Source organism: Sander vitreus, chromosome 23, assembly GCF_031162955.1.
Source record: "Sander vitreus isolate 19-12246 chromosome 23, sanVit1, whole genome shotgun sequence".
NCBI classification, from domain to species: domain Eukaryota; kingdom Metazoa; phylum Chordata; class Actinopteri; order Perciformes; family Percidae; genus Sander; species Sander vitreus.
The window spans coordinates 3,074,654-3,096,448 of NC_135877.1; the positions used below are offsets into that span (position 1 = coordinate 3,074,654).

The 21,795-nt window shown below is 42.4% G+C and overlaps 2 protein-coding genes across 2 annotated transcripts in view; one reads left to right on the top strand and one right to left on the bottom strand.

Moving 5' to 3' along the window:
- Nucleotides 1-3,249: 3,249 nt before the first annotated feature.
- Nucleotides 3,250-7,802, bottom strand: nopchap1 (NOP protein chaperone 1). Its single transcript, XM_078242960.1, has 4 exons — nt 7,663-7,802; nt 6,445-6,519; nt 5,103-5,236; nt 3,250-4,276 (listed from the first exon to the last, which is right to left on the bottom strand). The coding sequence occupies exons 1-4, from the start codon at nt 7,721-7,723 to the stop codon at nt 4,094-4,096; spliced, it is 453 nt and encodes a 150-aa protein (XP_078099086.1). The 5' UTR covers nt 7,724-7,802; the 3' UTR covers nt 3,250-4,093.
- Nucleotides 7,803-8,692: 890 nt separating this feature from the next.
- The window catches only part of slc41a2b (solute carrier family 41 member 2b), a 45,095-nt gene continuing 31,992 nt past the window's right edge, over nt 8,693-21,795 (top strand). Inside the window, exons 1-6 of the mRNA XM_078281355.1 lie at nt 8,693-8,801; nt 11,085-11,682; nt 12,744-12,851; nt 18,184-18,255; nt 18,915-19,059; nt 19,343-19,489. Coding sequence (XP_078137481.1) covers nt 11,116-11,682; nt 12,744-12,851; nt 18,184-18,255; nt 18,915-19,059; nt 19,343-19,489 — 1,039 coding nt within the window. The 5' untranslated portion in view covers nt 8,693-8,801; nt 11,085-11,115. The remainder of the gene's footprint in view (nt 8,802-11,084; nt 11,683-12,743; nt 12,852-18,183; nt 18,256-18,914; nt 19,060-19,342; nt 19,490-21,795) is intronic.

Genomic DNA, 21,795 nt, shown 5'->3' on the forward strand with positions numbered 1-21,795 from the left:
TTCTTTGCATGTTTGACTTAACATGCTTACTTTAGACAACATGACTCCGTGCGGTGAACAATAGATGCTCATGCAAGCAGAGCAGATTGAAATATCGCCTTCTACATGTTTACATAATTCATAACCCATACCATTGCATTGTGTGTGTGCGAGGTGAAAATGGTGTACTGTATGTGCAGGGCTGGTTCTAGCCTGCAATATTAGGGTGGGATGGTAGAAGAAAAGAAAAAAAGGTGGGCAACCTGGGGGTTGGTAGCACAGAGGTTAGATAAGTGCTTTGATGGCCCAACGGGTGCCAGCTTCCAGGTCATGGTGACATGGCACAAACATTTGACCTGATCCCAGCTGGCCTGGCAACCCAAAGGCCAACACATTCTGACTCCCATCACGTAAAATACGGACGCTTGGTCAGGTGCCTTTGGCGTTTGTTATTGCTGCTAAAAGTCTCCTTTATCGTCAGATCTAAACAGGATTTATCTAAACGCGCTGCGTCGGGACTATTGGAGTTTTGGCACAGTCAGGTTAAGGAAAAGATTGTGGGTGGGCTTGTACGTTTCCGTGACAGGCGGGACAAGAACGGGACAGTTGGATTTAGGAAAAGAAGAACAGGACAAGAACGGGACAGTTGGGTTTAGGAAAAGAAGAACAGGACAAGAACGGGACAGTTGGATTTAGGAAAAGAAGAACAGGACAAGAACGGGACAGTTGGGTTTAGGAAAATTAGAACGGGACACGAACGGGACAGTTGGATTTAGGAAAAGAAGAACAGGACAAGAACGGGACAGTTGGGTTTAGGAAAATTAGAACGGGACACGAACGGGACAGTTGGATTTAGGAAAAGAAGAACAGGACAAGAACGGGACAGTTGGGTTTAGGAAAAGAAGAACAGGACAAGAACGGGACAGTCGGGTTTAGGAAAAGAAGAACAGGACAAGAACGGGACAGTTGGATTTAGGAAAAGAAGAACAGGACAAGAACGGGACAGTTGGATTTAGGAAAAGAAGAACAGGACAAGAACGGGACAGTTGGGTTTAGGAAAATTAGAACGGGACACGAACGGGACAGTTGGATTTAGGAAAAGAAGAACAGGACAAGAACGGGACAGTTGGGTTTAGGAAAATTAGAACGGGACACGAACGGGACAGTTGGATTTAGGAAAAGAAGAACAGGACAAGAACGGGACAGTTGGGTTTAGGAAAATTAGAACGGGACACGAACGGGACAGTTGGATTTAGGAAAAGAAGAACAGGACAAGAACGGGACAGTTGGGTTTAGGAAAATTAGAACGGGACACGAACGGGACAGTCGGGTTTAGGAAAAGAAGAACAGGACAAGAACGGGACAGTTGGGATTTAGGAAAAGAAGAACAGGACAAGAACGGGACAGTTGGATTTAGGAAAAGAAGAACAGGACAAGAACGGGACAGTCGGGTTTAGGAAAAGAAGAAAGCAACACTTGGGTTTAGGAAGCACAGGACATGAACCCCGGTCTCCTGGGTGAAAGTCCTGTGTTGTCTGACCCACCCTACACAGAATTTTGGACTTTAATACTACTCGCTGTCATTGTCACACTTAATACTACGTCATCTTCACACGCCTGCGGAGCTGCTGCTCTGCCCCGTGCCTTCTACACACACGCCGAAGGGTCGTATCTGACGCTGACAGCCACAGCCCAAGCGTCCGTATTTTACGAGTTCGGAGTGAGAACGGGTTGCAAAGGCATAGGATGTATTTGAACACATTTGAGGAGACCTGATGTGGGGGGTCTGGGGTAGAACATTTTGAGCATTTAACACTTAATGTCCTTCATTCTGTTGAATTTCCATGCACCTTTTTGTGCATCAATTTATGCTGGGAATGTCTTTATTTATGTAAAGGACAACACAGGGGACAAGAAGTAAGGCTCTCAGGCATTCTGTATTTCTTTTCAAATATTTATTCTCCCGTAGATGTACTGTATCCTGGAAGACGGACTTTCTGTGAAACACAGAACTGATGCAGCTGATCATCCGTGTTGTGTGTTTTAAACTGGGGAAGACCAGATGTTCAATGGTTTTACAGCAGACTGTAATAGACGGCGACACTGTGTGTAAGCAGGTGCACGCTGAATTCTGAAGAACTATGGACAAAAAAAAACAGCTCCTTATGTAATAAACAAATCCAATAATTTCACAGCACCTTATATAAGATCTTGGGACTCTATGTACTTTATTATATTGTTGCACTTTATGCAAATAAGCGAATAAAGTAAAAGGGTTCTGTATGTTAATAACAAATAATCACTACACCATTGAAAGTTGTGAACTATACAGAATAGATGGATTTAAAGACTATAAAATGGCCTCATAACTTAATAATAAAAAGTCTGTTTTATACAAGGTTTTGATAGCCTACCTGATGAAGTGAAACAGCCAAAAATGAAATATCTAAGAAATACATTTGATTTATACAATGTTCCTGAAGGGTCTTTGACACTGTTGTTCCAGGACTACTCAGGTGCCTGCTGTAGGTGGTCCATGACTCACACCCATACAGCAGGGTGGGGGGGGGGGGAGGACCACGGCTCTGTAGACCTGTACACATGTATATAGAGCAATGGGAATAATGTGTCTTTGCGACAGATTACGGTGGCTTTCCTGTTTACGGCTTACAGTCAGCTCTGTGTGTTGCTATACTTGTTGTACACAAACCGACAAGAGAAACCCAGCTGCTTTTAAACATTACGAAATAGTTACAACAACAGGTTTTTGAATACGCACAAACATTGCAACTCCGAACTTCTAATCCGCCACTGGTCGAAAACGTTGAAATAAACCATATTTTGCACAGCTGTATGTTAACGGCAATATTAGTGGAATATTGTCTGTATAAACAGATTAGTCTGAATATTGTCTTTTTCGGAATAAGGGCAAAAACCGGAATATGTGCACGTCAACTTAGTTATTGTTGAGGATTTGAGCCTGGATTATAGCTGGAACTAAATCCTTAAATCCAAACCGCAGCTTGTTCACTTATCTTGATCGTGAATTAGACTTTTCAAGTTGAACCCCAAAAATGAAGTGGTTTTCACATACTAAACACTTACTTTGAGGCAGCAGTAGCAAAATATTGATTTCAGATGAGAATGGGTAGGTCGATGAGAAGCAATCATGTGTATGTAATAGAACCAAACATGGTATTTGATTATGACAGGGATTATTTCAGATAGCCAAAATGTTAGTAGAATCAACACATCTGGATGCAGCAGGGCTCGTGTACAGAGGCTTTATTTCTATTGCCATGTAAAAAAAAAAAAAAAAATCTGGTAATGTATCTTCCTTGGGAAGATCCCAACCGTGCCTCATGGAAGCACAAATACGTTGCGGCCTAAACTGATGAAACAATGAACAGAGGCCAATAAACAAGGCGAGTATTACGCCTAAACACATCAGGGTTTCCCCCAGTGTATTGCAAGCCAGGTGGTCCACAGGGCATAACTTGCTCCCCACTGGGGTGGGGGTGTGTTTTTCTTAACTACAGTTAAAATGGGGCGGCTCAGTTGGAAACTTAACACACAGTCATATTTTCAAATCCCCAGTTAGCTTTTAGCACTGACTTAATGTAGAGCCTTACGGAATCTGTCCGTTAGCTTTTTAAAACTCACAATTTCACAAATCCGTCCGTGATTCTGTTATCACAGAAACTATTGGGCTCTACATTAATGCTGTTATCAGTCTGGGACCGGCCCCAGCCGGACCCTTGACGGGAAAAAAAAGACACTTGCCACCGGGCTTAACAACTTTTCTGGGGGAAACCCCTGCACATTATGTCCACTCAGAGGTCAGCTGATGGGCCTGACTGGATGAGGTCATCACAGCATCTGTTCTGGCTCCAAAAAGCACTTTTGCAGCTGTGAGCCATAAATGTACAAAATGATTCCCATAGGGATGAGATGAGGAAGATCCGTGTCTTCCTGTTCTCTGTCTCTGTCTCTATGAAGAAGGTTCAAATCACTCCACGCATGAGGCAGGCAGAGGTTTTTTTTTTTGTCCCTGGTCAGTTTAACCCGCATCACCTCATGCGGAAAAGGAAATCAACATGCAGCGCCACTTTCTCTACTCTCCCGGTGGATGGAGAACCTGGATGTAGGCTTTCTTCCTCTTGCCGTTGTCTCCCGGTAGTTTAAGGTTCTGCTCTGTGATGCCGCTCTCCTCGCCAGAGTCGGATTCCTCCTCCGACGTCTCCTCTCCATCTTCTGAGTCGCTGTCGGACCCGCTGAGCTCCACCAGCGCTACGTCCTGAGGGACAGGAGGAAGATATCAAAGATTAACCAGGGCCGAGAGACGGGATCCTACTCCTGTTTTAGCCCGTTTACTAGGGGCGCGGGAAATAAGAAATCAGATTTTTGATTTTTTTTATAATTGTTTTCCCTAGAACTGATATATTTTTTTACCAATGAATCACCTAAATATATTCTGTTTATACGGTACAGCTGACGGAAACTGTATCCTATCTGTTTCCAGCAAAACAGAGCAGAAGTAGAAAATGCAGAGCATCCATGTTGTGTTCTTCTTTACAAAGTAAATAAATGTCAGACTGACTGACTGACATGTGATGTGCATTCTTCTTAGAAAACAATGAGGTTTTAGGAATGTCTGATGATATCTTGTCTCTAGAAGAGTATTATTCAACTGGAAAATCGCAACAATATTATCGAATCGCAATAAATGAAAATCCCAATACAAATGAAATCGGCGCCCGTGTATGGTGAAAGAATCGAAGCGGAACAACAAATGGAGCGTCTAGGTGCAGTGCTAAACCCAAAACACAGAGTCTCGCTCCCTGAGACGCTCTGAAGAAGGCTTTGTGCCGAAAGGCGTCAGCGTTGATGTGTTGTGATGTGAGCCTGATAAAATAAGTGAAATGACGGTACTTTCTCCTCCTCAACTTGGGAACTTGAGATGTGCTGGCTTTTCTACACTTTTATATTATTATAGTCACATGATTCAATCAAACCACAAATAATGTTAACGCGACTGAAAAGAGCGTTCGTTAAAAGTTGACGTGTGCGTTTCATGTTGGGAGTTTGGTGGATTCCCCCGAGGGAGGCAGGCGGCTGCTCACCATCTCTATGACCCTCTCGGCCCCCTCCACGCTCTCGATGTCGAAGCGTCCAGCGGGAGCTTGGTCCATCTGCTGCTTCAGCTTCTCGTTGGCCGCGGCCATCTGAGGCAGGAAGCTCTGCAGCCGCTCCAACACTGACACACACAACCAGACACAGCACAGAGCATCACAACGCTGGCTTAAAAAAAGCCCTTTGTTCTTGGTTGTGCTGCAAACAAATTGATGTAATAGTGATAACTAAATAGTAGCCAGTGGGTGGCCGGGTTAGCTCAGCTGGTAGAGCGGGCGCACATATGTAGAGGTTTATTCCTCGTGGAAGAAGGTCGGGGGTGTGAGACCGACCATGACTGTTTCCTGCATGTCTTCTCACCGCTTTCCTATACATTAAATGTGGAACAACCAGTGGTGGAATGTAACTAAGTACATTTACTCAAGTACTGTACTTCAGTCCAGATGTTGAGGTACTTGTACTTTACTTGAGTCTTTTCTTTTCATGCCACTTTGTACTTCTACTCCACTACATGTCAGAGAGATATTGGACTTTTTACTCCACTACATTCATCTGTTACAGTTTTAGTTACTAGTTATTTTACACATTCAGATTTTTGCACACAAAAAGACACGTAGTTTATAAAATCTGATGTTTTATTATACATTAATCTACCCAACAATATACAGGCCTATTAGTCCAGCTGAGATGATTAGACCATGAAACACTGACAGAACAGTTTGGATCGCTTACAGTTTCTAAGGCGTGAGGATTTTTCTGCATTGAGTACTGTTAATACTTTAAGGACATTTAACTATTTTATGTTTAGAGAGTGTGTGTGTGTGTGACAGAAAGGTGTGTCAGATGTTGTTGGGTTACTATACAGATGTATTTTATGCTTATTTTGGGGGCATTTTAGGCCTTTATTTTGACAGGACAGCTGAAGACATGAAAGGGGAGGGAGAGGGGGGGATGACATGCAGCAAAGGGCCTCAGGTCGGAGTCAAACCCGGGCCTGCTGCGTTGAGGAGTAAACTTCTATATGTGGGCGCCTGCTCTACCAACTGAGCCATCCGGGCACCCTATGCTTGTTTTTTTTTTTTTTAACGTTATCTATTGACTGTTGGAGCAGACGATGCAAGAACATTTTCTGTGTGAACAGACAAAGTTTTCTTATTTTCCTGATGATACATACTTTTACTTAACATTTTCAATGCAGGACTTGTAACAGAGTATTTGTACAGTGTGGTATTTAGTACTTTTACTTAAGTAAAGGATCTGAATACTTTTTCCCCACCACTGATGAGAACTAATGGCAAAACAGCATGCAGGGGAAGGGACGTGTGGTCTCACCGTTGCTTCTCGGGACTCTCTCTGTCTGCGGGGGTCTGTCAGCCTTTGGCTTGAGGAGGAGCTTCTCACTGAGACCTAGCAGCACAACAAACAAGCGCACAATGAGTTATGACAGTACCGGTTCATCTGTAGTGAAAAAGAATCAAATCAAGACACACAAGTTGATACAAAGTGTGTGAGAAAGCCAGCACAAAGTCACAGTAAAAAAGGGACACTGCCTAATATTTATGGGTCACTGAATGGCACAAAGCTCAACCGAGCAGAATGTTGTATTTCTCAACAGTGCTAGGTGTTGAGTGGTGTAGGAAGGCCACGCATACTACTGTCGACTTTAAAAGAGTGACAACTAAAATGATGTGAACTCTGCAGCTGTCCCGGGTCTAATTAGAGATCCAATGATGTCAGTTCAATTTCAGCTAAACCATGTTTTATGATGTTTGGATTTTGGCATTCTTATACATGTTTTGCTGTACAAATGAATTATTATGGGGACGTGGCCATTAAAAGCTCTGACATTCATATTGTTTGACGTAAATAATTGTGTCTCATGCAAAAAACAACTGTAGGACATGAATTTGATCATTTTCAAAATTGATTTAGCAAACTATTGTGTTGACATATATAAATAAATATACTTATTAATACCTTGATGATGATTTACCCATATCCCTTTAGTCTTGTCTAACTCTAAATACTAAATATATGTATTGTTTGCCAACATTAACAATACAGGACGTTGTTGTGAATTGCATTTTGCAAGCCATAATGTCTGGCATTCTATTCTATGGAACTGTGCGTATCTCTAACATTAGCAACATCCCTTGGAAACCAGCTAGTCTTATTATAATTCCAGCTCTTTGGGAATATCAAAAACATTCTAAGAGCTGGTAAACAAATAACGTTATTGTACGTTAAACCGTTACGTTACGTTAAAAGCCGTATATCACTTATATCGTAATTTCGCCACCGGGACGTAGAAAACCTTCAAGACACCTTATAGTCGTCACAAAGAAAGTCATGTGGACACCGAACAGTCCCTGGAAGAAAATATCATTATATTTATTCACAGAACTAGCTAACGTTAAACCAAGTCGTAGTTAGCTAATCTTTTAGTGTATCGTAACTTAGCTAGCTAGCTAGGCTAAACACAGGCTTTTGTCATTCACATTTGCGGCGTTTTTCTTCCAACATTATAACTGCTAATACAAGTATTCAAACCTTGTCCGTTCCCACATGAAAGCAACGCCTTTGAACTCGTTTTCTTGATGTTTAATTCCATTTTAGAGGCAACGTTTGTATCAACATGTGTTTCACTCACGGATGTATTAGCTAACTAGTAAAAGCAACATCCGGGTGGAAGGAAAGAAAATAAACATTTAAGCAATGATTTATACAGCGCCCTCTCCTGTTTCGGAAGATTTCACGAAATTAGACTGTGTGAAGTTGGCTGTAAAATCGCACAGACAACAAACATTAACACTAATAAACAACTAGACCATTAAAACATCGTTACAACTCCTCATTTTGCCGGACCCTATCAGAAAAAGTAATGAACCAAAGATTTTTATGATTAAAAAAAAAAAGGATAACAAGGTGCCTGCGCTTGCGCACTGCAATCAAAATATCTGAGTGGCACTGTTTGTTCCGACAAGCAAGCTTGTAGGTGTAGCATGACATCTCACTCTCACTCGCTTTTGTTACCGCGCAACCCGTCAGACAGAGTTGACTCAATACAATCATAGACTGATTATACATTTGATCTATTTACAGTAGTGTTTCAGCTAACATCATCGCTATAATTACTATACATTCTCGCCGAGATTATAAAGTGAATAAAATCAATGATTAAAGACGAGGGAATTAACTCAGCGCCTAAATAACTTCAGATTGAAAGTCATTTAACGTAACGTCCCTGGTGTGACCGTGTGAAACAACATTTAAAACTTTGATAACTGTGCTGTGTGTTCTGACGATTTATGCTGCGCCTTGTCGAAAAATACCACCTGATGTGTTTTTGTGTATTTTCGTCAGACATTATGTTTAAAAAAAATAAATTAAAACCAGGGTAGTGTAGGCTACTGTAAGACTATGGGAAGCATATTATTACTTCACTTTTTTCAGCGGTAGAGCGTATTTCGATAGACCACGCATGTGCAGAAAGTAGCACATGTCGACGAAACACCTGTCTCTGTGCGGATTACAGCCACTATTTTCAAACCGAGTGGTACATCTTTCCAACATAGACGAGCTTTGGTGGCACTTTTCTTTCTGACGCTGCTACTGCTTGGCTCTGGCTGGCTGTCAAGAAATAAGACTCCCATCTATTTTCCAGTCTGAAATGTCTCCGTGCCAGAAAGGTAAGTTATGGAAATTAATAAAAATACGGCGACGACGACAATAAGTAGTTAGTTTGCTGCTCTTAGATTTATAAGCTAACCTCGGCTACTGTATTCTCCCGGTTAACGAAAAAGCAAGTAACGTTAGGGAGCCGTGCTTCCTATTTTGATTTCTATCGTTGCACAGCTAACGTTAGCTAACATAGCAAAGTGTTAGCTAACATAAACAAATGTCCACAACTAACTATTATACAATGTTAGCTGTTTCCGTAAGAAGGCGTTAAATTAAAGCCCTACCATAAAGTAGAAATGTTACCATCATGGGAAGACTTACAAAGACAGGTACGGTATATTAAAGGCCGGAATTTAGTGCAGATGAAAAGGTAGGTGACATATGAGCTTTGAGCTCCGGACTGCATCGTCAACATAAGCCAAGCAAAGACAGTTTTCGTGCCAAAAAGTGACGCCTTGTGCCCTAGATTGTAACCAATTCATCCTTTTTTTTCCCACTTGCAACCACATGACTTGATTTAATGAATGAGGCTTAGCTATATCTGACAGATTATAGCCCACCCAGTATTATTTACCAGTTGAAATACCTTTTCTAAAGGGTGCAATTCAACCCATACAATGCAATTTGGCACTTGCCAAAAAAGGGATTGCAGCTCCTACCTTGTGTTTTGAAAGGTAGATTTTGCCTCAAAATGACTTGATTTAATTCACGAGGCTTATTATATCTGACAGATTTTCGCCCACCCAGTACTTTTTACCTCTAGAAATACCTTTTTAAAAGCCCAATACAACCACTAGCACACAGTTTTCCAAGGTGGACGTGCAGTACATCAAGACGCTTCCCGCGGATGGCAATCAGATTTTGGCAGATGATCACATATTTGCACGACAAGTCTATGCCAATTTTTGTTTTCAGAAACGGCTCCGTCAGCTACACTAACAATTGATTATGATGTATGCAGTTGACTCTAGATTTCTAAACATAAAGATTTGTGTCTCCACTTTGAATCAGTTCTGGTACCAATGATGAGTATCTTTCCTGCTCTCGTTTCACTTTCTAATGCTGCATTCCTTTTCTCCAGGCTTTGTGATTAACAGTACCTGACTCTCTTCCTTAACACCATCCAGCGAAATGCATTTTTGCCTAACAGCACTGGGAGATGTGGACAATTGTTTAGTGTCCTTAACAACAAATTGTCCCCTCCACTGACTGAATTGTGATCATGAGCAGTGACAGGAGACCAAAAACTTATCTTGAAGCCATTGTATCTTTTAAGAAGCCTGTAGATACCGTAATGATGTGGTGGGCACTTTTAATTCAAACTCCCGTCACTCCTGTTGATGTAAAGTTACACAGAGTCCCTCTGAGCCGATGTTGCGGCTGTCAGCGGTCCAACAAAGTGCTGCTGCGGGGGACTAAACACCGAGAGATGCATAAACGCACTGTGACGCACTCGAGATTGTAGTGCAATGATTTATTCCTCCACACGCAAAATACAACTAGCACTGCAGTTACCGAATGTAAAGTTACTTTGTGAGTCGAAACAAGTGTGTTAGTGCGGCGGCACTTTGTTGGGCTGCTTACAGCCGCAACATTAGTCAACAGAAAGTGTGTCGCTCCCAGGCTCCCCTCACCCCTTTCTGTCAAAGGTTAAAAAAACCCAGGTGAAGCAAACACATTTAATGTTATCACTTCCGCTCAAACCGCGATGAAAACGCCCATCACCTACAATATAAGTGCACAATATAATAATCAGGAAATAGTATAGACGAGACCATAAACAACATACAATATGTAGCTCCTACAGCCGGTCTGTGTATCAATAGAAAACAGCTGCTCCATATTCAGAGCCTTGGTTCTCTGGTTACTGAGGATTGTGGATGTTTTGTTCCTCTTTCTAAGAAGTGTCTCAGCTGTTGATTATGAAATATTGTGATATCGAATACAACACAAGGTTTATTTCAACTGACAGTCATATTGGACTGGTACAACAACTTGTGCCAGTTGATATCGCGATGACGGTAAAACCCCAGATATATTGTGCAGCCCTACCAGACACAAAAACATATAAATATATAGGTTGAAAAAACCCAAAGTTCCCCTTCATGTTGCTTCATGCTGTGTTTTTCCCTGTCCTAGCTATTCTCTCCTCTGCTATCTTTCCCTTCTGTATTTCCCTCAGGCTCATGAGACTCCATTTCCAATTTCCAACATGGATGGTGCACCTGAGCTAGTCTAAACCACTGTATTACTGTGTCTCACTTTCACACTGCTCTCATGCTGGATGACAGGAGATGAGAAACTGCGGCCCTGTAGCACACCATGAGTATCCAGAGTCTGGGAGGAGCTATCGGGGATTCCCTAGGCTCTAGCCTGACGGTGCGTATGAGCGGAGCAGGCGGCGGCCGGAGCGCTCTCTCTCTGAAGCCACCTTCCTCTGGACGGATTGCCTCTCTCTTCCAAGCCATGGTCCCCACCGGTTACACCAAGCTGCAGGAGGAGCGGCTCGCCATGGTGGACATCGGAGCCAAGCCCGAGCCCGTCTCGCTCCAGAACGGCTACAGGCAAGAGACGTCGCACGCAGAGGGCCGACGGCTCCTGGACCGGGCCTCTCGCTCCTCGGTGACTTTATCCGACTGTGGGGACGGAGGCTACTCCGAAACGGAGCCCATGCTGGCCGAGAGGAGGCTCTCCGGGGAGGAGGCGGACGAGGAGGCGGAAGAAGAAGAAGAAGAAGAAGAAGAAGAAGGGGAGGAGGAAGGGCGGAGGTCGACCGTGCAGAACATGCCCAAGGAGTCGCTGCTGGCCATGGCGCTGCAGATCTTGCTGCCTTTCCTGCTGGCTGGATTTGGAACTGTTTCAGCTGGAATGGTGCTGGATATTGTGCAGGTAAGCTGAGCCACAATGCAACCATTATTTGGAAAAACCAAGCAGCATGGTTGAGAGCTCAAGACAGAGTGGCATTAAAAGCTAATTCCAGTTTATTTATTTTCCTAACACAGTACTCCGCAAAGTAATTACTGAGACGATTTTGCGATTTCATTTTTTTTTTTGCACACCCCTAATCATCATCATCATAAAATTAATAATAATTTAAAAAAAAACAAGAAAATAAAGAAATATCTTGAAAACATATTACAGTATATTACATGGCTAACATCAAGGTAGCTCACATGGACAAGGAAAGAAATCAAATATTTTCAACCACACAAAGAGATAACAAATAAAACCTCATGATCAATTATGGAAGTGAAGGTAAGATTTGACTTTCTTTTTAAAATGTACCTTTCCTTTGATAAAACGTACGCTACTTGGGAATGTTCAAATTTGACCAGCCATAAATAATATAAATGAGACCATAAACAACGTACAATACGTGGCTCCTACGCTCCATTTAAACTAACGGGCCCAAACCGCATATCTCATCAACAGTCTCGTGTACTGGGCATGCGTGTGCCGGGGTAAACCGGAGGCAGCGTGTATACTCCGCACGTTGCGAGTAGTTGCCATGGTAACGTTAGTAGCTTAGTCTCAGAGAACGAGACGTGATGACCGATGAGACCCAATCAGGCCGGCGAATTGTTGGTTGCCACAGGGCCCCGTTTGCGGCCGTTGAGACGGCAACACAACCCCGCAGATTCCAAACCTACACGGGGTCAGAAGGGTTATAAATGTGTTTTTAAACCAAAACCTAGCAATGTAAATGTAGCCCTAGTCTAGACTAGAAGTCTCCCTTACACTTACTTACACTTGCAATATGGGACCTTTTTAAGTTCCACTTACTAGCATTTGATGGTTCATGGATGCATATGCAAATGATGAATTCTGTCTAGCCCTGTCTAAATGATAGCGTAGCATTTTAATTTCAATGTCAAATGAGGCTGAGTGAAAGTGTAGTAGTTACAGGGTCAGACGTGATGTTCTGTATTCCGTGCTTATGTCCTCCGCAGCACTGGGAGGCGTTCCAGTACATCACGGAGATCTTCATCCTGGTACCGGCTCTGCTCGGCCTCAAGGGAAACCTGGAGATGACCCTGGCCTCGAGGCTGTCCACAGCGGTGAGACAAACACGCACATGCACACACACGCACACACACACACACACACACGGGCTGGCAATCACCAGAGGCCCCCATTAAACGATATTATCACAATACTTATGTCATAATACTTCAACAGTTTTCAACATATTGCGATATTCTGCAATGTATTGCAACTTATTACCTTTTTTTTTTTCTTCCCAGCAACTTCAAATTATGTCCCCAAAGGAAAACTGTGTCAACATCTGTTGTTTTTTTCCCTTCAAAAAAAGATACATTTCTCTGTTTTGTTCAATTTTGCAAAATGGGATTGTCAAGCAGACAAACTGGCCAACACTGTCATACAAACCTGTCATACATGTTTATTATTGTAGTACCAAAATGTTAAATTCTCATGTGCAGTTTATACAATGAAAGATCGATACTTGGCGTCCATTCATCCAGGGTTTGATTTTCCGGGGGGAGGTGTGGGATATCCCCCGTTCTGGTCTACATATCCCTGCCTCTACGGAATTATTGTTATCCCTGGTGGGGACAAAATGTATCCCCCCCCCCTCAAAGTGATCAATGCTTCACCAATAGACCATATATTATATACCTAAAGTAGAAGTATTTTAAACAAAGTAAAGCGCTGTAACGTGAACAGTCTATAGTGCCATAGAAAGATACAAGCCGAGCAGCAGCTGCTGGTTGTATTTAGCTGCTCCAGAGCTCCGGGACTCCTACAGGTGACTGTGAGCCGGCTACAGGCACCGCCAGATGACGCTCCTTTCAGGGGCCGTGGTAGTGGAGTTTCGCCACTCCCGAGGAAAGAAAGAGCGTTTACTGGGTGAAAGTATTTTTGTTTTCGCCGCGAAGTGAACTCCGCTCCCCGGCTTCAAAGCGCCGTGTTTTATGTTGACACCACGTTGTGCTGTTTCATTTTGAGATTATTTTTCCGCTAGATATTGAAGTACATAAGTGTTTGGCATGGCCAGCCGAGCTCTATATCCATGGTGGTATTGAAAGGGGGATTTCATGATCAAAAAACATCCCCCCCCCCCGCTTTTTTCACAAATCGCACCCAGCATGTATCTAAACAGTATTGCCAAGTGAAATATCGCAATGCTATGCTGTATCGATTCCCCCCCACCCCCTGCCCCTTATACACACACTGGCTCTGTGAACACAGTCAGAATGACACATTAGCAGGGAAGTGTTTTTATGTTCAGCATGATGTGAGAGGAAACAAACTAATTTAAATGTGTATGCTCAGTTGGAATGGATTTAGCATTTGTCACTAAAAGGTTTCGGCAGTAAATGTGCAATAGAAATAAATGAATGCATATATTGCGATGTAGCAAACAGTCAGCTTGCATGACTGAAGAACTGACATCCCATATATTCTCATAATGCAGTGACGCTGCGTTAGCTCTGTTTGCTTTTTCATTTTTTTCCCCCCCGCTACGGCCTAGTCAACAGAAAGCTATTTCGGGTTTTTTTTCTATGTTATGTCGCAACGTTGGAAACGCTTCCAGCCAGCCTCACAAACATGTTATATCTTTTTAGATGTGTGAAGTCATCGTGTGGGTGCGTTAGTTTGTGTGTGTGGCGTTACATCATTCTTTGCGGTGACGTCTCATCTGCACAGACTGAGCCTCTCTCTGCCTGTAGTTTGTTGGTCACCTCTGTGACATCCCAGCCTGTAATTACAGCTGGAGCGTCTTCTCTGTCAGGTGAAATGGAGACGAAAACTCAACGGTGGACTACTGACCTTGTTTGTCAGTGGGCCGACGCGGGCCGGTTGGAGCCAGTCCCAGACTGATAGCAGCATTAATGTAGAGCCAAATCATTTCTGTGGTAACAGAATTGTGAACGGAATCGCAAAATTCAGAATTTAAAAAGCCATGAGACAGATTCCATACATTATCCTACTTTAAGTCAACGCTAAAATCGAACTAAAATATGACTACGTCTAAGTTTCCAACTGAGTCGTAAAAAAACCCTGTAGTTTTAGAAAACGTCTCAAAATAAATTAAAGCTCCTGTTGTCCTCGGGGTCAAATTGGACCCGTTATCAAAATGTCTATATTAAAAAAAAAAAAAATTATTTAAAAAAAGGGTTCTTTTCCAACCAAATTACCGAGAAAATAACATGGATGGTTCCAGTTTCGCAAGTACAGTTAATGATCACTACTTTCATTGAATTTTGAGTTGTTTTATTCAGTTTTTTAGCATTTGAAAAAAGTATAACAGTATTCTGACTCAACTTTGACATACACAAGTCTTTGATTATCCATCAACATACATTCCTCTAATATTAGTCAAAATAAATCATAATTTCAGCTTTTTTGACTCAAAAATTAGGTATAATTTAAAAATCCAACGAGGTTTATTGACCATAAATTCCGAAAAATAAGTGTAACATTAGTGGTAATAAGTTGGTCAAAAAAAAGGGACAAAAATGTCAGAAAAAGGGTAAAAACATCACAAAAAGTGTCAAAAAAAGGGACAAAAATGTCAAAAATCACCGAAAAAATGTGTTAATTTTCTATTTTGACCCGAGAGGACAACAAGTGCATGGCCGGCGGAGGAAGACAACACAAGGGTTAAAAAAGAATTCCCAGTGGCTTAGGCCTGGTGGCGGGCATCTTAGGCTGGCAATACCCTGGGGGAAAACACTGTTATTACTTTGGAAAGTTTAATGCAAGAATTAATTTGCAGCATCTTGAAGGCATTTTGGTGGACGAGCTTTGCGGATTAGGAATAAGTGGAGGAATTTGCTGATGTAGCAGAGTGAGGGGTGATTTCCTGTAGACGGAGGTGGGACGGGCTGCTGCAACCAGGATGTCAAATGTACTGCTCCACTTCAGAGCTCCCTTAGCAAACAGTGTAACAAGGGAAGGACAGTGAGGAAAGAAACAGGTTTGCCTGATAGAGAGTGCATTAATTTGCAGCACAGGATTTCTTATTCTTTATTTTATAAAAGGACAACACACATTAATTAACATTTCTGTAAATGTGCCACTGTTAGCTAGCTGGCTAATTTTCAACTATAGTCCAGTTGATTTTAGACCAGAGCAACAGGAAACGGCAAGGCATTAGTACAGGTTAAACTATACAGACAGAAGTCAACAAGACACCATACAGACAGCTAGAGCAACAAATAAGCTTTCTCAGTAAGCCACGCAGAGCTACAGGAAGCAGCAAGACATTAGCACAGTTCCACATCAACAGTATCCCCATTCAGTATAAGAAGCCATGCAAGCATCAAAACACAGCCAAGCAACACAGACCAAGCCATCTTCTCGCACCGTTCAACCATGCAGAGCAGTAACAAGCAGTAATAAAAAGATGAAATAGGCTTCATCACTCATGAGGGAGGTGTTAATACAGCACAGGTTAATAAGATGGTTATAATAGTTAAAATACAAGTTAAATTTTTCATACATACCCAAGAAACTGCGTCATAAATAGGGCTGGGTACCAAATTCAATACTTTTTAGGCAGCGACTGAATTGCATCCTTAGTGTCGAGCAACGAAAAATGCCTCGTCATTCAATAGCCAATTTCAATACCAAAGGAGTAAATCTCATCAGCGTCAGTGAGCCAATAAGCACACAGCACGCGTCTACCGAGATCTAATAATGTCTGTGATTGGCTGTCTAACGTTACACGTCGAAGAGACCATAGACCATAGGCTATGGGGAAGTGCAAGTTTAGGGACCTTTTGGCTTTAAAAAACTGAATTTAGGGCTTGGTTTAAGTCAGTTACTAACAACGTATTGGAAGCCTGCTGCTCTTATGCAAGAAAGCATTTTGATGTTGTGATATAGGTTTTAAATTGAATTCATAATGAGCTTAAAAAAGTCTCAAAATTGACTTGGTGAAACCTGCAGAAACCCTGTAATATGGTCCTGTCCACAAGTGCTTCAGCGGAACCTGTGAGACATTTCTCAGTGTGTCCACGTCTCTGTGTTTGTCTCCACTACTCACTCTTGCACCGTAGGAACAAAATCTGAAGAAGTGACACAGCAGAATTCTCTCTTTGTTTGTTTGGTTTCTGGCTCTTCCTGTCGGCCCCCGGCTCTCAGCATACACGCTCCACATTCACAGTGCTGTGTCAACACGGACAGCAGAGATCAGTGGCAGCTGACACTCCTCACTGGTGTCCCAAAAAGACTCCTAGGGCCCTATCTTGCACCCGCGCAGCGCAGCGCAAAGCCCGACGCAAGTGTCTTTGCTAGTTTAAGACCGACGCAGTTGTCAATTTCCCGTCCAGCGCCCGCGTCGTTTAAATAGCAAATGCACCTGCGCCCATCTGTGCGCCCGTGGGCGTGCTGGGCTTATTGCTATCTTGAGGCAGCGGGAAGTGATCGCGCCATTGGCCAACAAAAATCTGGTCTAAAGTCAATAACGCAGCATTTCATTGTTATTTCAACAGCAAATTAGTAACATGCGCCTAGGCTCGTGCCCAGCGTGCGCACACTATGCTTGTTACACACACACACAGGGAAGGGCAGCAGCACACACACATGCAGAAGATTACATAACAATGCAAATATTACGGTGCAAATCCTCCATCATAATAGCAATGCTCCAAGGTCCAAACGTGCCTGTCTTTTAAAGGGAATGGGAGATGATCTCTGACTGGTTGATTGCATGTTACGCCCAAAACACACCTATGAATTAATGAAGACACTAAGTACAACCCTTTTGAACCATGCGCCCGGCGCACGGACCCTTTTTTCCGCCGTCAAACTAGCAAAAGTGGATTCGTACCTGCGCCAGGCGCTTCATGCCGTGCGCCTAGATTGTTAAAATAGGACCTATAGTGACAAAACTAACATGTAGTTAAACAAAAACTTTTGTTATTCCATTGCCTTCCACCTCTCTCTCTCTCTCTGTGTCTCTCTGTCTCTCTCTCTCTCTCTCTCTCTCTCTCTCTCTCTCTCTCTCTCTCTCTCTCTCTCTCTCTCTCTCTGTGTTTCCAAAGCATAAGAACAAACATACATATGAACAGCAACAAGGAGTAAACACGTCAGATATAATAATACAAGTGAACAGGATAATTATTATATAATTGCAGATGATGAACACATTCTGTGTGCATGTCCCTCAAAGGGTACGTTGAAACAAAAAAATAAAGACAAAAAAAAAAATTCAATAGTTCTGAAAAACAGCTTCAAGCAGCAATTCCACAGGCCAGGCAGTCAGCCTGTTCCAAACGGGCGCATTTTGAACGGGCACTCTACTGGTGTATTAAATGCTACAGGCTTTTCATTGGGCTCTGGCATATTCACAGGCAGTCATAGAAAACTCACAGAATGTTACTAATTGTTTTCTTCATTCTGTCCTACCGCGAAACACAGGTGAATGTGGGCAAGATGGATTCTCCCATAGAGAAGTGGAATCTAATCATAGGCAACCTGGCACTGAAGCAGGTAACACACACACTTTAGCCCTAAACTATATACATGCATGAACAGCTAGTATTGAATGAATGAATCAATACTGCAACGATTGTTTGAATTGTTTTGATTAGCTTCTATTTAAATATGCATTTTCCTTTTCAAACCGAATGCCTCTACTGATTTGTGTTCCACATTTTTTAAAAGAATGTAATTGAATTATATTTAACATAGGCACACAATCTCACCTGCATACTATGCCATTTATGTGACACTATGGATGTTCTGTGGTCTGTAATATTCTTGATACACATTGCCGCTGACTACCAATGGCGGCCATTTTTTGGATTTAGATTGGCGTCGTATTGATCTCTGTCTGTGTAAGACTGCGTACATGCTCTGCTAATCATCTACCCACACACTAAATAAACAAAGCACGACACGTGCAACGTCACTGTGTTTTCATGAACTGTTTGTCCGATGCGTCACGCAATAACACAACACGTCAGCAGGAAGAAAATCTAGCTGGACATGATGTTACCCACAGTATTACCACAGTCGTGTTTATATGGAACATTACCTACCCTCCTGCTAATCCTGTAAGCACTGTTTTCGCACGCATTGTTTGTTGTTTTCTCAACTCTAGTAAAAGAGCACACACACACACACACCCCCCCCCTTCTCTCCTCCAGGTTCAAGCCACAGTGGTGGGTTTCCTGGCTGCCGTAGCAGCCGTGATTCTCGGTTGGATCCCGGAAGGGAAGTTCCAGATGAGCCACGCTGTGCTGCTCTGCTCCAGCAGCGTGGCCACGGCCTTTATAGCCTCCCTGCTGCAGGGTAAACACACACACACACACACACACACACACACACACACACACACACACACACACACACACACACACACACACACACACAGAGTGACAGCTGAGTAGCCCAGTTTATAATAAGCTGTTGATACTGTGACTGGAGAAACTGGGTCACTTCTGTCTTTGTTACTAATCTCACATGCATTTTAAAAAAAAAACAGGTATGTCTCTCTGACAGACTGGTTGTGTAATGATGTCTGAAGGCATACCAGTTATGTGATGGCCGCTGACCCTTTTCGTGTCCCGTTCAGGTATCATCATGGTGGGTGTAATCGTGGGTTCCAAGAAGACTGGCATCAACCCAGACAATGTAGCCACACCCATCGCCGCCAGTTTTGGGGACCTCATTACCTTGGCGATCCTGGCCGGGATAAGCCAAGGCCTCTACAAGTGCCTAGGTAGGTGAACAGTTACTCCTTTTAGAAACCGCTATATAAGTACATCAGGAGTGGCTAACAATGTCCAATGAGCCAACGGTCTGCATGTTTTGTTGTTGTTTTGTGCTGGTGTTAAAACCGCCAACTAGCCAATCCAACCAGATCGAGACCACGTGAAAAGCTGAGGCTGGAGGGTTAAGGCCTCCCTCAAGATCAGGTCTGTGGTAACAGGGGAGGGGCAGGCTCTGCGCCCCATGTGAGTGTGTGGATTTTACCCGATATATCACAAAATGGATTCAAACAAAGCTGCATTGTGTTGTTGTCCTACTTTGTATAATTTAGTGAGTAAAATTATTTATGATATACAAGGTCCAGGTTCCGGGCTGGACTAATAATGCTCTTAATAATGAGCTCCTTGTAAGTAGCGCTGCACGATATGAGGAAAATGTCTAATTACGGTTATTTTGACTGATATGTCAAATGAATATGATTCACGATATTGGAGGGAATGACCCCTTAGCTGAAAGGGAGGCAGAGCAGGGACCCCTTACTTTCTTTTGTCGAAACTTAAGTTGCACATTAAACTGGGCCTATACAATGACGTGTAGGGTGGCCTAAAGCCTTTACACATACCTTTTTATTATGGTGCATACAATACTAAGGTATTACAATAATAATTGACATATTAATATATTCATACATGATGTTTTAATGTTAAACATACATGTAGGACAGTTAATCATCCATCTTAACTGTGTCTGTAGATGCCTAGTGGCTGCCGTACCTGCAAGGCCAATATGCATGTCATCAATGTTATTTCATAAATAAATAAATCACAAATAGGCTGATTCATTTTTGCTGATAATACGTTGGACTCATGTTTATGTGTATATGTTCAGACCTATTTCAAATTTTGGCAGAAAAAAGATTAAACAATAACTTGGTGACTATTGTTTATATTACGTTTGGTAATGTATATTACTGTTTAAGGAGGAATGAGTATACATGTTTGATTTATTCATCTGTATTTTGCATATCGCTCAGCTCTTCCATTTCATCCTCTGGAATATTTGGCCTTAAGTGGTGTTCTGGCCGACACACCTGAGTGAACCTGGTGATAAACCCAGAACTAGCACCTAGACTGAGCGTCTACCTATTATCTCCACAACAGTGGTGCTTTGTGTGGATGAAGCTTTAAGTTAATTAGACTCTTTAGCGGCTGGCTCTCTGCCTCGTAGTGTTACTACTCCACTGCTTGTTTGTCCGTCAGTTATTGTTGTAATTTTACCTGATGACCGGTTTGTTTGAATTCTGTATTAGCAAAACACAAAAAAAAAGAATTCTAAAATGATAAATCTTTACCCAGACAAGGGACTTGTGTGCATGGACAAGTGAAACATAAATGTACTTGTCCAAAGGACAAGTGCCTCAAAAAGTTAATGCCAAGCCCTTCACTTCATTTGGTCAATCTTCTCTCAGTTAGAAATGGTTGTAGAGCCCAGATCTTTACTTTCTGTGGTGGCTTTTTTGTAATGAAGCACTTCCCTCTGTCGGCCAGTAGAGGTCCTTCCTGCCTCGCTCTTTAGCCGCGCTTCTCTTTAGTTGCAGAAACAGACCGTCTCTTTCCCCTCCCACCACCACACATTCCACATGTTTAATTCATGTCACACCCAGACCTCCGTTGCACCACCTTGTCTCACTTAATACAGCGTACACTGGGACCTGTTTCCTCTGGGAAAGACTCTAACATTAACTAACCCTGTCTGGTCTAATTGTACGACACAGATGTTCACCACAGTGAAAGGGAACAATTTAGAGCTGTGAGCTAAATGTATTAAGCACACTTCCGATTTCATATTTCCATGGCAGTGCAGTGAGGCTGTCTGGCTGTGTCACTCTCAGGACAGTGGCTCTGTTGTTTTCGAGCCCAGCCACGCCAACACTTTCCTGCTGAATTGGAACTAATGGTCAGTTTACTATCAGCTAAACAGAGTATAAATACAATAATCTTATATTTCTCACCTGATAGTTACTGGTTTTATTGTTTTTAATTGCTTTTAATATGCTTGCTCTATGTGCTGATTTTACTGTAAAGTGTTTTTGAGTACCATGTAAAGCACTATATAAATAAAATGTATTATTATTATTATAAATCACACGATTACTAAGGGCTAGGACGATATGCTTTTTGTCCTGAATTTTATTCTTTTACGATACATGGGTTTCGATTCGTACTGCGATTTTCATTTGATGCGGTTCTAGAAGGAATGCAATTCGATAGTATTGACACTTTCCTTTCCTTCTTTAACAAAAACAAAAGTTGAAAA